Source organism: Bos grunniens, chromosome 16 (assembly GCF_055505025.1).
Source record: "Bos grunniens cultivar Pamir isolate PY7600 chromosome 16, Bosgru_T2T1.0, whole genome shotgun sequence".
Taxonomy (NCBI): domain Eukaryota; kingdom Metazoa; phylum Chordata; class Mammalia; order Artiodactyla; family Bovidae; genus Bos; species Bos grunniens.
In genome coordinates this window covers 13,566,328-13,581,589 of record NC_141180.1, presented here as the reverse complement: position 1 = coordinate 13,581,589, position 15,262 = coordinate 13,566,328, and the positions used below count along the sequence as shown (strand labels likewise).

At 40.0% G+C, this 15,262-nt stretch overlaps 2 protein-coding genes across 4 annotated transcripts in view; one reads left to right on the top strand and one right to left on the bottom strand.

The window, feature by feature from the left end:
* Positions 1 to 1,953, bottom strand: part of TPR (translocated promoter region, nuclear basket protein) — a 65,001-nt gene extending 63,048 nt beyond the window's left edge. The window contains exons 1-2 of one of the 2 annotated variants that reach the window (XM_086343325.1): positions 1,651 to 1,953; positions 970 to 1,278 (exon numbers count right to left, since the gene is read on the bottom strand). In XM_086343325.1, the coding sequence (XP_086199451.1) occupies positions 970 to 1,278; positions 1,651 to 1,720 (379 nt within the window). In that variant the 5' untranslated portion in view covers positions 1,721 to 1,953. Of the gene's footprint in view, positions 1 to 969; positions 1,353 to 1,650 lie in introns of those variants that run through there. The other variant, XM_086343326.1, reaches the window with a different exon arrangement.
* The window catches only part of ODR4 (odr-4 GPCR localization factor homolog), a 36,533-nt gene continuing 23,192 nt past the window's right edge, over positions 1,922 to 15,262 (top strand). Inside the window, exons 1-5 of one of the 2 annotated variants that reach the window (XM_086343331.1) lie at positions 1,922 to 2,056; positions 5,590 to 5,710; positions 8,298 to 8,432; positions 11,993 to 12,088; positions 14,340 to 14,446. In XM_086343331.1, coding sequence (XP_086199457.1) covers positions 5,612 to 5,710; positions 8,298 to 8,432; positions 11,993 to 12,088; positions 14,340 to 14,446 — 437 coding nt within the window. In that variant the 5' untranslated portion in view covers positions 1,922 to 2,056; positions 5,590 to 5,611. The remainder of the gene's footprint in view (positions 2,057 to 5,589; positions 5,711 to 8,297; positions 8,433 to 11,992; positions 12,089 to 14,339; positions 14,447 to 15,262) is intronic. The other variant, XM_086343332.1, reaches the window with a different exon arrangement.

The window sequence follows — 15,262 nt, the reverse complement described above, 5'->3', positions numbered from 1 at the left end:
AACTGATAACTTCAAAGTATCAGTCACATGGAAGACATTCAATGTTTATTTTGTAAATCAACAAATACAATGCAGTGTACTATATTCAGCGTTGGGATTCAGATAATTTTCAACATCAATTCTGCTTGACAATTACAACTGTTTTGGTTTTTTAAACGAAAACTCACTTAAGGAGTTTCAATCCACTTAGCAAAACCAGTTACAATCCCCACCCCAACCTACCCCCCAAAAACTGGTAAACCAAGACACACAAACGGTTTAATTTTCAATATCAATTCTGTATCGACATATTACCACTGGTAATTACTATGATCTTAATCTTTTTTAGACGTTGTTCAAGTCACTATGCCATGAACTTTCTTACGTGTGGGTTTACTACAGGTATTTGTAAACAGACCTTAATATATTTTCTATCAAACTTCAATTTTTAGAGAGAAGTAAGATACATTAAACATACTGCACGTCTACTGTGCTTCTCAGGCACCTACTCGTTTTTTGTACATTTAGTTCATCACCAGACCAAAGCGACAGTCAGAACAAATGCAGGAAGTTATCAATTAGACATAGGCCTCTGAACATAGACTACTAGAAAACAGCAAAAACTACTTTCATTTAACGTGCAACATAAAGACAGGCTTAGAAGAGTCAAGAGTCGCACACTCTCAGAGACGAGTAAATAGACTCCAATCACCACGGTGGGTTTGCTGGACATCGTTCGTCAGGTTTTCCTAAATGCGACCACTCTAATTACAAACAAAAGGAAAGTCCACGTAGAGTCAGGTTTTAAAAACAAAAAAGCTCTTTCGTATCAAACCGGGAGGGCGTGTAGTTGAGAGAAGGCCTACGGTGCCCACTGAGGAGAAGCGATGCTACCAGGGGAGCTGTGGGCACAGCGAGCTTGCAAGGGAAGAGCAGCATCCGCTGTGGAGTCGGGCCCAGAAACAAGGGCGGGAAGAGCGCCGCACTTACCGCTCTCCACCTTAAATTTCTCGTGCCGCCCCTTCAGGCCGTCGATCTCGGACTGCTGGTCAGCAAGGAACTTCTCAAGTTTGTTCTGGACGGACTTAGGCAGCTTGTTCAGCTCCGTGCGCTCCAGGACCTGCTGCAACACTGCCGCCATGTCGACTGGGCCAGGGACCGCGGCGGCAGCGGTCGACGCGGCAGAAACGGCAAAGAAAGGCGAAGACACAGAGGACCCAGAAGTCCGGGCGGCCGCCTCGACCTCCTCACTCGGTAGCTCGCGCGCGCCCGCCCGCCGGAGACTCCCGCGGCGGGACCCTGGGAAATAGAACTCTGTGTTAGCCGCGGCACTAGACGCGCCCAGCGCCCGCGCTCGCAGTGCGCGCGCAGCCGCCGGAAGCTGTGCACCCTGGGAATCTGAGTTCAGAGGTAGCCTCTGACCCTGTCTTGCGGGCCGCTATCCGGCTTCCTCTCACCCGCCTCTCCGCCCAGCTTCAAGCCGCGCAGGCTTCTGGGAAACGTAGTTTTTTCCAATCCCTTCCGTCAGTCCTATTCCGCACCACCCATTCCGCTTCCTTCTTTCACCCCCGGCCCCCGACTCTCGCCTGCGCGTGGACCACTCCTCCGCGAGGTGGCGCCACATCGTACTCGTTAACCCACGTTCCTCCCCGAAGAGCAAGGCAACCTTACCGTCAAAGCTTCGGGATGTCATGGGTCGTCCTCTTTGGCGGTTTCTAGACACTGAGCCACTAGAGGGCATCGGTCTTGGCAGGGCCGGACAGCAGGCGCTGGGCCACTGCCACGCTCTCAATGGCGCCCAGAAGGGGGCGGGGTGGCGACCGCAGTAGCTTTGGCTGAGATGCTGCGGTAAAAGCTTGGGGGGGGGGGGCAGCTTGCGTCATCAATCCGCGCCACCTGACTCCAGAGACCCCGGGTTTCGGGAAGTCCGTCGCTTTCTGATGAATTCACTGACTGTGGAATTGGGACCGGACGGGCATCTGGTACCTGGAGACTTATACTTACACGTTCACCCCCTCCTCAGGTGGTCTGACAGTCCGTCAGATTTGTCTGCCACGTGTGCATAGTCTGAGTACAGGTGAGTCAGCTTGAGGGTGGAATTCATGTGTGTGTGTGTAATGTGTGCACTCGGACACAGAGCTGCCTTTTCAAGGAGGAAAAGAAAGGGACAGATTACAGGAAACATATGGACCGACACTCCTACACAACACAGATCCAGTTTTGAGACTTGTCTTACTTAGGTGCTTTTGTTTGTTTTCGGTGGCAGGGGTGGGTAACAGTGATTTAGCAGAAATGTAAGGAGTTCCGTTTAATCTCCAGGAAAAAACCAAGTGGAGTTTGCGTGTCGCTTTTATTTGTATGTTTTAAGGTAACGTTGCGGAAAATGTTGCCTTGTGTTTATATTGTTAAATTGAAAAACTATCGGAACAGAAAATTTTAAACACATTCTTAAAAACCATCCTGACAGCGTAACAGAATTTCCAGATTGTAATTCGATGGCTTCTAAGCTGAATCTGGGAATTGTTGCATGTTCGATTATTCTTGAAAAGAATTTGCTAAATTCTTTACTGAAAATGAAGCATTCCTAATGTAGTCCTCCCACCTTTGAAAATACCAGAAAGGAGCTTCATTCGGATTTCTTTCCCCTCAAATATTGTGTGTGTGTTAGTCACTCAGTCGTGTCTGACTCTTTGTGACCCAATGAACTGTAGCCCACCAGGCTCCTCTGTCCATGGAATTCTCCAGGCAATAATACTGGAGTGGGTTGCCATTTCCTCTTTCAGGGGATATACCCGACCCAGGGATCGAACCCTGGTCTCCTGCATTGCCGGCAGACTCTTTACTATCTGAGCCACCAAGGAAACCTTAAAATATTCTGTATAAGCACTTTAAATAAGGTTACTGGTATGTGCAGTACTGTATTATGTCTTGCAAATGTGCTCAGTTGCTAAGTCATGTCAGACTCCTTGCCACCCCAGGGACTGTAGCCCAGTAGGCATCTCTGTCCATGGAATTCTCCAGGCAGTACTGGAGTGGGTTGCCATTTCCTTCTCCAGGGGATCTTTCTGACCCAGGGATGGAACCCACAACTCCTGCTTGGCAGGCAGATTCTTTATCGCTGAGTTATCTGGGAAGCCCGTATTATGTCCTGGGCCCACAATATCATCATTATTGATCTACTATTTGGAAAACACAGATGTTCTATACTTGGACTTACAGGATTCTAAAATTAGGTTTTCAAATCTGCTATGATCCAAATTCTTTATTTTGAAGACGAGCAAACTAGACTCCAGGAAAGTTGAGTGGTTTCAATCCAATTTTTAACAACTTCCAAAGCTTCTGCTGATATGCAGCATTTCAGGAAAAATTGAACTGTGTAAGAGAAGATCTGCATTTTTAGTATTACCCTTTAGTCTAATATGATTGGTTACATTTTAAATGTTTAAAGGAGCACGAAAAGAAAAAAAAAAATCCAGCAGTCAACTAGATTTCATAACCCAAAGATTCTCATCTTCCTATTGCATTCAGTTTCTTACATATTAACATGGCTAGTATATGACACTAGAAAAAGTAAGATTAGAAAGTTACATATCATAACCTTGGAGTGACTACCATTGTTATTTCTTGTAAGAATTAAGAATTATTTAGGGCAGAAGGAAAGGAGTAGAATAGCATGAGAAGTAGAAGAGAGTTTGATATGCAGAATTGCATACCTTAAGGTGCTAAAAGTGGAAAGCCCTTAACTTTATAGAGGCACTGATGATAGACAGTTCTAGACTTAGCAAATATATGTGCAAATCTGAGAGCTAGGAAGAAATATAATGCATTTTGAGATAATACCGAAAAAAAAAAAAAATAGATGATCTAATAGGCCAGAACCAATTCTCTGGGCTTTAGTTTTAGAATAATGCAAAATCACTGTGACTGGCAGTTTATTTTAGTGGTGTTAGTTAAGACACCCCAGCACATCTAGAATTGCCTGGGCTTTGTTGCCCTGAATAAGATTGGAATTTCTTTGCAGGTAATGACTATTACCTATATTCAGAATGCTGCTACTGTGTTTCTTCAGAGTCTCTATGGCTCTTTTTAGGTTTTTGGAATCATGTCTTTATTTTTTTTTTTCTGTGTACGTGTGTGTGTGTGTGTGTGTGTGAAATGTCACCATATGTTAAATACTTAGAACAATGCTTTATACGAGTGAAAGCTCTGCATGTTTTTGTTATTATTACATTGCTTTTGTTTACTTCCATCATTCTAGTTGTACTCTGAGTCACTCAAGGCCAGAGGCCAAGTATTATTCATCTTTGTGCCATCCCACTTTAGCACAGTTTTTAGGACATAGTAGGTCTCCATAGTGTGCTTCTTGAATGCATAAATTTGATTCTCCTTAAAGCTTAATATTCAGAAAATGAAGATCATGGCATCTGATCCCATCACTTCATGGGAAATAGATGGGGAAACAGTGGAAACAGTGGCAGACTTTATTTTTTTGGGCTCCAAAATCACTGGTGACTGCAGCCATGAAATTAAGAGACACTTACTCCTTGGAAGGAAAGTTACGATCAACCTAGATAGCATATTCAAAAGCAGGGACGTTACTTTGCCAACAAAGGTCCGTCTAGTCAAAGGCTATGGTTTTTCAAGTGGTCATGTATGGATGCGAGAGTTGGACTGTGAAGAAAGCTGAGCGCCGAAGAATTGATGCTTTTGAACTGTGGTGTTGGAGAAGACTCTTGAGAGTCCCTTGGACTGCAAGGAGATCCAACCAGTCCATTCTAAAGGAGATCAGCCCTGGGATTTCTTTGGAAGGAATGATGCTAAAGCTGAAACTCCAGTACTTTGGCCACCTCATGTGAAAAGTTGACTCATTGGAAAAGACTCTGATGCTGGGAGGGATTGGGGGCAGGAGGAGAAGGGGACGACAGAGGATGAGATGGTGGGATGGCATCACTGACTCGATGGACGTGAGTCTGGGTGAACTCCGGGAGTTTGTGATGGACAGGGAGGCCTGGCGTGCTGCGATTCATGGGGTTGCAAGGAGTCGGACATGACTGAGCGACTGAACTGAACTGAACCTCTCATTGAGCACCTCAGAAATTATCATCTTTTTTATTTTAGAAACGAGCACAGAGAGGCTCTGCAGTAAATTACCAAAGGTGATACAACCAAGGAATGGTCGATTTCAGTAAGAAATCTGGTGTGTGGCTCACTAGCTTAGTGTTCTCTTTATCTGTGATATGTGACTGATAGTCGCTCAGTTGTGTCTGACTCTTTGCGACCCCATGGACTATAGCCCACAAGGCTCTTCTGTCCATGGAATTCTTCAGGCAAGAATACTGGAGCGGGTTGCCATTTCCTTTTCCATATCTTCTGAGATATGGGACTAGGCTTATTGCTTATGTCAACTGTAGTTGATTGGGAGTCATTTCCTGCAACTCTCTATTGAGAATTACAATTTGGAAGAAAGAATGTTCTATTGAGTAAGCAGTCACTGCAAGGTTTGGGATATTGTCAGGTTAGTACAGTTTCTCTATACTATCCCCATGAGAAAAGCCATTGCAAATTCTGGTTTTTGCCTAAACATGCTGTATATTTTTTCTTGTAATTTAGGAAGTTGAATTAGTTCTTAATAATGGGAAGAACCTACATTGTAGAAGAGACTGTTGGCCAGTATCTTTCAAACATCAATCTGCAGGGAAAAGCTTTTGTCTCTGGTCTTTTAATAGGACAGGTATGTATCTTTTCTTGTGCGTTTATTGATGAAACTAATTTGTTTAAAGTTAAAGTATTCTATTTAATAGTTAAACCCAACTTAGGTGATGAAGGGATGGAATGAAGAAGAAGAATGTAACCCAGGTTTGCCCAAGTCAGAACACATTCCCTTTTGATAATGTAAAAGTAACCTATAAGGTAAAAACTCCAAAATTAGAATTTTACTGACCAGATTATTCACATTTCATTGTCTTTTCAAAGTGATTTTTACTCCCCTCTAATCTTTAATCCCAGGTTGTCAAATTCTTTACAAAGTAGCTTTTGACAGTTTTATTTTGAGTTTGTCTCATCTCAGACCTGTAACAAATAAAGGTAACATATTTTATTACATACCATGGTACTCATTTACTGAAGGTTTTTTGTTTTTTTTTTTTAATATTGGTTCACTGGAGAGGGAGGGACAGAGACTGGGAGAAATTTGGAAATTAGATTTTATTTCCCTCTTAGAGTTAAGTTTAAAAAGCAATACAAAATGGAACAACTGTTTGGAGAATTACTTTAAAAAGCATGAGCACCCACTGACTTTTTATAATTGATGGGAAGGTGTGTTAATCAGCAGGGAGGACTGTCAGCAGTACACAGCAGTGAACGGACGAGAGTCACGCAGGCGCACCGGCTGCTTCTATCTTCACTCTATTTGGGGAGAGTGTACCATGTTCCAAGGATTGATTTTGAGGCCTAATAACAAATAAAAGCCCGTCGGGACGGGTTTCCTCCTGGGTATTTTAGCATGATGCTGTAGAACATTCAAGTTGCATAATTAGCGCTCCTTGTTCTGCTACTGTGCACATTCCTAAGCTACTTTCTTTTATAATTGGATGTCCTGTGTTGTCTACTTAGAAAGAATGCACTCTGCAGGGGATCTGTGTGCTCATACCCCTCCATGGTATTCTCGTTTTCAACATCATTCTGAATGTGCTTAGTTAGTGTTAGTGTAGCCCTGAGAGAGAGGTACATTCGAAGAGTTTTCACAAACCTGATTTCTCATAAGACAGGGCAGACCCAGGTCCTGCCGCCTCATGAGGCTTCTCACCAGCCGGCCAGATGGCCTCTCTGGCAGGGCTTTTAGATTCAGGTTACTTAACATCTATTACGGGATTCTTTTTGTTAGAAACCTTTTATTTAAGGATCTTTACTTCCCTTTATTTTAAAAACTGAAGGGAAGAAAAGTCTTAGAGAAAGATGTAATCAGTAAAGGCAAAAGGTCAGGGAGAAGTACCTTTTTTCAGACTTGCCGTACTGCACGTAGCCCGTTTCTCAGCACAACCGCCGTCTCACATGTGAGTCTCCCACAGTTTAGGGAGAGTTCCACTCCCTCTTCATGCTGCCTTCTCATTCCTGCCAGCATTCTTGCTGCTGCTTTCTCTTTTTTCCAGGTTCATCACTATCCCCTCCTTCCCCTCGAGCTTTCAGGCTTGCCTGTTTCCTATTCTCAGAGTCAGTTTCTTTTTCTTTTCAAAATCATAGATTTTATGAAAGCAAAGAGTTTTCTTAATCAGTGCCTACCTGTTCCCAGTGTTCATTTCAGTGTAACATTCTGGAAATAACTTTTATTGAAATAATTTCTCTTCATTTTTTTTTGTTCTGTTCCAGGATGACACTAACGATTAGGATTTCAGGTCATGAGGATAACATCATGCTACCTTGTACTTTTACTCTGTAGGAGATTTTCACTATAATGAGTCTGAGCTAGTAAATTTTCCCCAATTTTATCTTCAGGTTTCCCACTTTTGGTTAGCATTTAATTGCTGTTAAAACTGAGGAACATCCATCTAATATAACACTTCGGTTATCTGTCCTACACCCACTTTGTTTTTCTGTGGACCATATGAGCAAGTTCCCCACTACCATTGTTTCAGTGAAAGTAAGATGCACAAGGTCATTTCTTGCTTTATTTTCCAGGGATTTTATATTTGTTGAATTATCTCATCTGTTGAGATTACTTAGAATATAAATAAAATAACTAGAAAATTGACCAAGCATGTCATCTTTTAGTGTATGTGCAGTTTATGGGCCTGCCTTGGTGGTCCAGTGGTTAAGAATCCGCCTGCCAATGCAAGGGGCAGGGGTTTGATCCCTGGTCCGGGAAGATCGCACATGTCACAGAGCAACTAAGCTTGTGTGCCGTGACTGCTGAGCCTCTGCTCTGGAGCTCGTGCTACACAGTGAGAGAAGCCTGTGCATGCAGCTAGAGAAAGCCCACGCGCAGCAGAGAAGACCCAACGCAGCCAGAAATATATAAATACGTTTTTAAGATGCAGTTCTTTCAGTCATCTAGTAAACCATTTTAAAGGACCACTACATGATGCATATTCATGATGACAAATGAATAAGGAGCTGGTATTAAATATATTGAAAGATAACACGTGAGGGAAATATTGTAGGGCTGTCCATCAAAATTGGTTTCCCTGTAGATTCATTCCATTATAATACAGGTATTGACAATTTAAGCTGCTATGAATATTGCTCAGTTTTTGCATATCATGAAGGCTTTGCATTCCTCGGTGACATTTCCCTCTAGTAAGCTTTTCTAATTTGTTTTCAAGTGTTCCTCACAAAAGGATTATGTGATTCTTGCCACAAGAACACCACCCAAAGAAGAACAGAATGAGAGCCCCACACATTCCAAAGCCAAATTGGATAACTTGGATGAAGAGTGGGCCACAGAACACGCCCACCAGGTCATCATGTTTGTCTCTTTATATAGTTAAATTTATGTTTGCTAACAAAATAAAAATACTTTATTCTCAGGTTACTAGACTAGGATTTCAGAGTACTCATAGGCTTTCAAAACTTGAGTAGTTTATAAAAAATTAGGAGAATTTTCTGCTGTGTTTCATTCATAATTATATTTTTTTGTTGCTGATTACTTGTATCTAGTTTTTAAAAAAGCATTTTCTTACTTGGAGTTAAGTAACTCACCCAAGATTAGTGTAACAGGTCGTGAAACTGGGATTTGAACCCAGGCAGCATGACTTGAAAACCTTTGATCTCATTATGCTATGCTTTTCCATTGTTGACTTTTATCTGTTGTGTTTTTTAATTTAGCTTATTTCCAATTTTTCTATACTTTAAAATAATACTAGTTATTGATAATATTGTTGCTGGTCAGATTGTTTTAAAGACTTAAGCTAGGTACTGAGAAAGTAAAATGATGGTTAAAAATTTTTTTAACGTCCTTAGAATTTATATTTTAACCAAAGTGAAAAACATTATTACCAAATGAGATTAAATAGAACAGTACTATAGGAATATAGAGTGGGGGATGATCAAATATCTATAAGTGGTTGGATTCAAACAGCTTCACAGAAGACTCTGAACTTTAAAGATGAATAGGACTTTGCTGGAAGAAGTCACGGAGGACATTGAATGCACAAAGGTGTGGATAAGTGACCCAAAGGCATGAAATTTAAAGGTGTGTTAGAATAGCAGGCAACTGGGTATAATTGAAGCATGGTGTGTATTAAAGAGGGTGTTTAGGCTTAAGACTGTATGGGGTCAGTTTATGGATGGTTTGAAGTGTCAGTCATCCTGGGAAGGGAGGAGTTCATTTGGGAGCCTGTCGCTCTGTGGTAGACTTTGAGAGCTCCCTATTTGGAGGATTGATCTGCCAATAATTGAGATAGTAATTTCAGTGCCTTGGTACAGTGTAAATGGAGAGTAGGGAGACTGGAAAGAGCAGAAAACTTACTTATAGTAATAGTTCAAGAAAAGATGACATTGTCTAGTGACTAGACCCTTCAGCTTCATGAGGACAGGGGTCATGTCTCTTGTTTATGGCCGTATCCTTAGTGCCAAGCATAGTATTCCCATGGTTTATGATGAGAACTCCAGAATAAAGGATAAGTGAATGGATGAATCAACAAACTGAAGCAGAGGGCTGAACTTCATTGCCAAAACATTTCAGAAAAAGAGCTAGTATTAAGATGATTTAGTGACCAACTAGACTGGCAGTAAAGAGATTGTGAGAGTAGAAGAAGGTTACGGAGACTTTTTTCCAGGGTGTCCAGGAAAGTGGTGTTGCCATTATACAAAGAAGAAACAGATTTGGGGTGGGTGAAGGAAACGATGAATAAATTCACTTAAAAGTGAATTGGATTATATCATCCAATGAACAGTGTTAAAGTAAGGTAAAAATAGAATTAGTTCCTTCTCCATTTAGCTTTAAATCTTCAAACACACATACTTGTTTATCTGCATTTATTTTGGGATGTAGTATTTAGGTTTTTTTAAAAAAATCCATTAAAAATTTAATATGATCTTGTAATGAAATATTAAATATTTACTGGATTAAAAAAATCTATATGCATCTATACAAACATAAAATTTATAGGGCAAAGTATATAGCTTTATTGCCTCTAGAAAGAAATGGTTAATTTTATTTATTTATGATTTTGAAAAGATATGCAGGCTCCCCATTCTAAATATGGAAATTTCGTTGCTTTTGTAGGTCAAGTTTGTGTCTCTATAGTATTTAGAATTTATGAAATCAGACGGAGGTATCAGCAAACATGTGCTGTGTGCTTCGTTGTCAGTAATGTCTGACTCTCTGCAACCCCATGGACTGTATAGCCCGCCAGGTTCCTCTCTCCATGGAACTCTCCAGGCAAGAATGCTGGAGTGCGTTGCCATGCCCTCCTCCAGGGGATCTTCCCCATCCAGGGATCAAACCCAGCTCTCCCACATCAGCAGACATAATACAAATATATTAGGAGTTAGATTATGGTATCTAATTTTCTGAAAACTTTGCGTATACATTAAGTACATAAAAGATAACCAGAGCACTCTGATCTTTTGAGTATAACTGGTAGAAAGCAATACCTGTGGCATGAGGACCTAGCCACAATCATATGGAAGGAAAATTAGATATCATAAAGGACAAACTGGTAGTATGTGTCAAAATCCTGAAAAATAATGTATAACTTTTTAGCCTGGTTATCCACTTCAAGAGATTTATTATAAGCAGATAATCCTGTGGACACAGAAACTTGCTAGTATTTTTAACCATTTATTATTTAAGAGTACGGAAAAGCTCTAAATAATATAAATACCCAATATCAATAAGATTTTTAAAATTGAGATTTAAAATTTAAGATTTCAATTTAAAATTTAGATTTGTAAATCTAACAATAGGAAACAGTGGATTTTCAAATTGCACTCCCTCTCTTCAAATCCCAGACTCTGCTGGATATTATACAAATACAGAGGTAGTTGAGAGTTAAGTTCTTCTATTAAGGAGCTCCCAGATCAACCAGTAAGGAAACACATAACCACAGCCCAGGTTCATGTGATAAGCTCCATGGGAAAACTGTAGTGAAATCCTGTATGAGTTTGAAGATCAAAGGATCGAGGAAGACAGCTTCCTCAAGCTGACTTTGAGGTGTTCAGTAGAGTTCCAACATGTAGATATACAAGAGAACATCCTTCCAGGCTGAGTGAAAGATATAGAGTTAGAAAACCTGGCCATATGTGAGGAGAACAGTGAGAAGTTTGTGATTAACACTTGAATATTTCATGGGAAGTAGTGTCAGATGAGACTCTGCATATCAAATCCATCAGATTTTAGAGAGTCTAATACCAGCCTAAGATAAAATTTGTTTATTTAGCTGATAGTGGAAGTCACTGAAAAATTTAGTAGAGATTTCTGTCTTTGATCTTATAAGAAAGAAGTTTGCTTATTGCTGTAACTAATGCTATCCTATGCTAAGTCACTTCAGTCGTGTTCGACTCTGTGCGACCCCATAGACGGCAGCCCACCAGGCTCCCCTGTCCCTGGGATTCTCCAGGCAAGAACACTGGAGTGGGTTGCCATTTCCTTCTCCAATGCATGAAAGTGAAAAGTGAGAGTGAAGTTGCTCAGTCGTGTCCAACTCTTAGCGACCTCACGGACTGCAGCCTACCAGGCTCCTCCGTCCATGGGATTTTCCAGGCAAGAGTACGGGAGTGGGGTGCCATTGCCTTCTCTGGCTGTAACTAAAGGGTGTCATTATTAAATGGTTTTGTTTATAAAGTAGTTTTAAGGTAGAAAGTTAAGAATACTCTAGGAAGATTGACACCCCATTCATCTTCGTTATCATCCATTTCTCAATATTTTAACCTTTTTCTCAAAGCCCTCACCTCAGTGCTGTGCATATAGTTGGTACTAGGTAGGCATTTACTGATCTAATATTTAGCTTCTCAAACACAGGTTGCATAAAGTGTCAAATGCTTTTGTTAGCTAATGCTGTATTTCTGTTTTTAGGTATCCAGGATGCTACCAGGGGGACTTTTAGTTCTTGGAGTATTTATTATTACAGCTTTAGAAATGGGAAGTGAATTTCAAAATACCCTGCGTAGAGTAAGTCTGAAATATCAAAAATTCTTCAAGTTACATCTTAATTGCTTGTATATGTTTACAGTGATCCTAGGCATGTTTAGATTAATTCTCTACGATGGGATTATGTTAAAACAGCCTTTTCCACCCAATCGTGGCTCCTGACAAAATTGCTTAGTATCTTGAGTGTAATATATGTCAATATATATTTTCAATCAAAGCTATATATTTTAAAAATATTCCTTATTTTAAAGATAATTTTTGACTATTGTGAAACAAGTTATAGAGGGTTAACAATTTTTATTGTGCAATAACAGTGTTCTGCTAGAACTCCCATTTAGCTCCAAGTGATTGCCTTAATGTGAAATTAATGTTTTGTAATTCTTCATCTCTTCAGTTCTCTCAGGATCCTGAGAATAAGACATAAAGTAACGGCAGTCAGATACTTATTCTTTATTTCTGGACAGAGTATCTATCACAAATCACTTACTTTTTGTTTAATTCCGATGTCAGTCAATTGGGTAACATAGTTTACCAGTAAATATAAGGGTCCACAAACTGTTTCCCCTTAAGCCCAAACCTGAAGCAAGCTCTGGACAGCCAGCTTGCATCTCCTTTAGTAATCAAGATCCAGATAAGGGGACTTCCCTGAGGTCCAGTGGTTAAGAGTCTGCTTTGCAATGCAGAGGATGCAAGTTTGATACTTGGTTGGGCAACTAAGATCCCACGGCTGCAAAGACCCAAAGCAACCAAATAAATATTTTTTAAAAATCCAGATAAGCCTTCACAAATTTATTTTCCACCCCAAGAAAGAAGGGGACCTCATTATCCTGAGAAGTGCAAAACCCACCAGAATCCCCAAAACCCTTTCTCTAGTAAAAAGCATACGGCTCAGAATCCAGATGCTGCAGATTCTTCCAGTTTTGTAACTTTCTCTCCCATCAAATATCCCCCCTTCAAACCTTTGATGTTTGTACCTATGGGAGTAAAGGAAGAAGGAGATGATAATCCCTCCCCTGGCAAGTTATTCAACCTTGTACCATTTTTACCATTTTAAATAAGTGTACCTCTTTCACAGTTGTTCATCCTATTTGGCATTTTGGAATGTAACCTATGTCCACCGCTGTGCATCATTTTGTGGTTTGCATTGGAATGAATGGCTCAGTGCTAGAGAGAGACAGATCCTCCTTCCTCTTGCTTTCTGCATCTCTTGTTTCTAAGAAGCATATAAGATTTTAGAAATGCTCTCTTTCAGAAACTGTAGCATTTTAGTTTCTTTCTTTCCATTGGCCTGCATTGAGGATATGATATGAAGTAAGCTTGTAAAACTTGTCACAGTCTCCCATAAGGTCATTGCAGAGAGCTTTCTTCATTGTATTACATGATACTGTCTTTAGAAATTTCTTTTGATATCATTACCAAGAAAGTTGTGCCTGTTCTGATCACCTGTTTAGCTTATGGACCATGTGAATTAGGGAACAAATTAGATTTCTTTGTGCACAGTATTTTTAGAGAGCTTAGAGCATTTATGAACCTTCTCCCCATATCAAGTGTGCATTTTTATCATTCTTACCTGTGGCATAGATTTATGTCCTTACTTCTGATTTTCTCACTTATAATTTGTGTTATTCTGTGTTGTATGTACCCTTGTATATTGCCTTACATCTTTTGTGATGTTTAAATAAGAAATGCCAAATGGGCGACATGCTGTTTTTTTAGGCTAAAAATCACTTGTCATTTTTCATTCTAATTAAGTAAAATCTTCATACTTCACTTAAATGTTGCATGGCTGCTAAGTCATGTGTGCTAAGTCTCTTTAATCGTGTCTGACTCTTTGTGACCCTATGGACTGTAACCCACCAGGCTCCTCTGTCCAGGGGATTCTCCAGTCAGGAATACTGGAGTGGGTTGCCATGCCCTCCTCCAGGGATCTTCCTGACCCAGGGATCGAACCTGTGTCTCTTACGTCTCCTGCTTGGCAGGCAGGTTCTTTACTACCAGTGCCACCTGGGAAGCTCAGTTGCCCTAAATTGGGTTCAGTTGATCATTAATGACAGTGAATTATGTTTTTTTATTTAATACCCAATTTTTATTTATCTCTAAAAATGGAATTTAAATGATTAATAGTCAGTTTCACTCTTTCTTTTGAAAGAAAATTTAATGATACGATCATGAAATTTTAAAGCTAAATGGTAAATTAGGATTATTATAGTTGTCTTTTTCTGCACTTTCCTTTCTTTTATTTTGCATTCAATTGTGTTTTCCTCTTTTTCAGCTAGTATTTGCTGTGGAAAAATCTGTGAATAAAAAGAGACTGTGGAATTTCACAGAAGAGGAGGTCTCAGAACGAGTTATACTTCACTTTTGCTCTTCTACAAAAAAGTATCTTTTATTTAGGTGTTCATGTTTTAAAGTATATGATACCGATATAATGTTCCTGCAACTTTTTTACCCAAATGTTTATTTAAATCATTTATAAGTTTTCTGTAAATAACACATAAATAGGACTGCCAATAAGAATAGTGTTAATGGTTGTTAATCATGTCTCATGTTGTAAGGAGTTTGAGAGAGGAGGCAGGGACTAGGCCTTCTGAATTCTTCATCAGCTGTCTACCCCTGTACATTACAGTACACTAGGTCCCCTACAGAGAGGTATAGCTTAGGCAAAGTAGTGCTTTTATATTGTTTACCTCCAGTTCCTATAGATAAAATGTTCAACTCAAAGCACAATTACACTGAGCTGGAAATTTTTGTTTCTCTGGCCAAGATCACGTGACTCTAGAAGCCAGTTAGTTATAGGGCCTTCTTAGCTTCTCTCCTCTACATGTTAGCAGGGCAAGTACCTCCCAAGCATGAGGCAGTTTTGCCAAGGGAGTGAAGCAATGTAAGGGTCCAGTAAATTAGGACCTGCCAAATACAAAATTCAAATAAGTGATCATTCCTGCAGAAGCTGAGCTCTTAACTCCTTTGATATTTAACTAGAATGTTTCCTGTACAGACTCTTTGACCCAGTAAACATTCCAGGCTTGACTCCATTCAGAACAGCACTCCTGTTTGTTAAAAAGAGTGTGTATATGAGGACAATTTTGTAAGCGCTGTCATTCTATTCATTGGGATGAGCAGGATTTATAAACAGAAGGAAATAAAGTATCCAAAGTATTATAGTCAAAGGAATTTATATATATAAAAGTAATATAC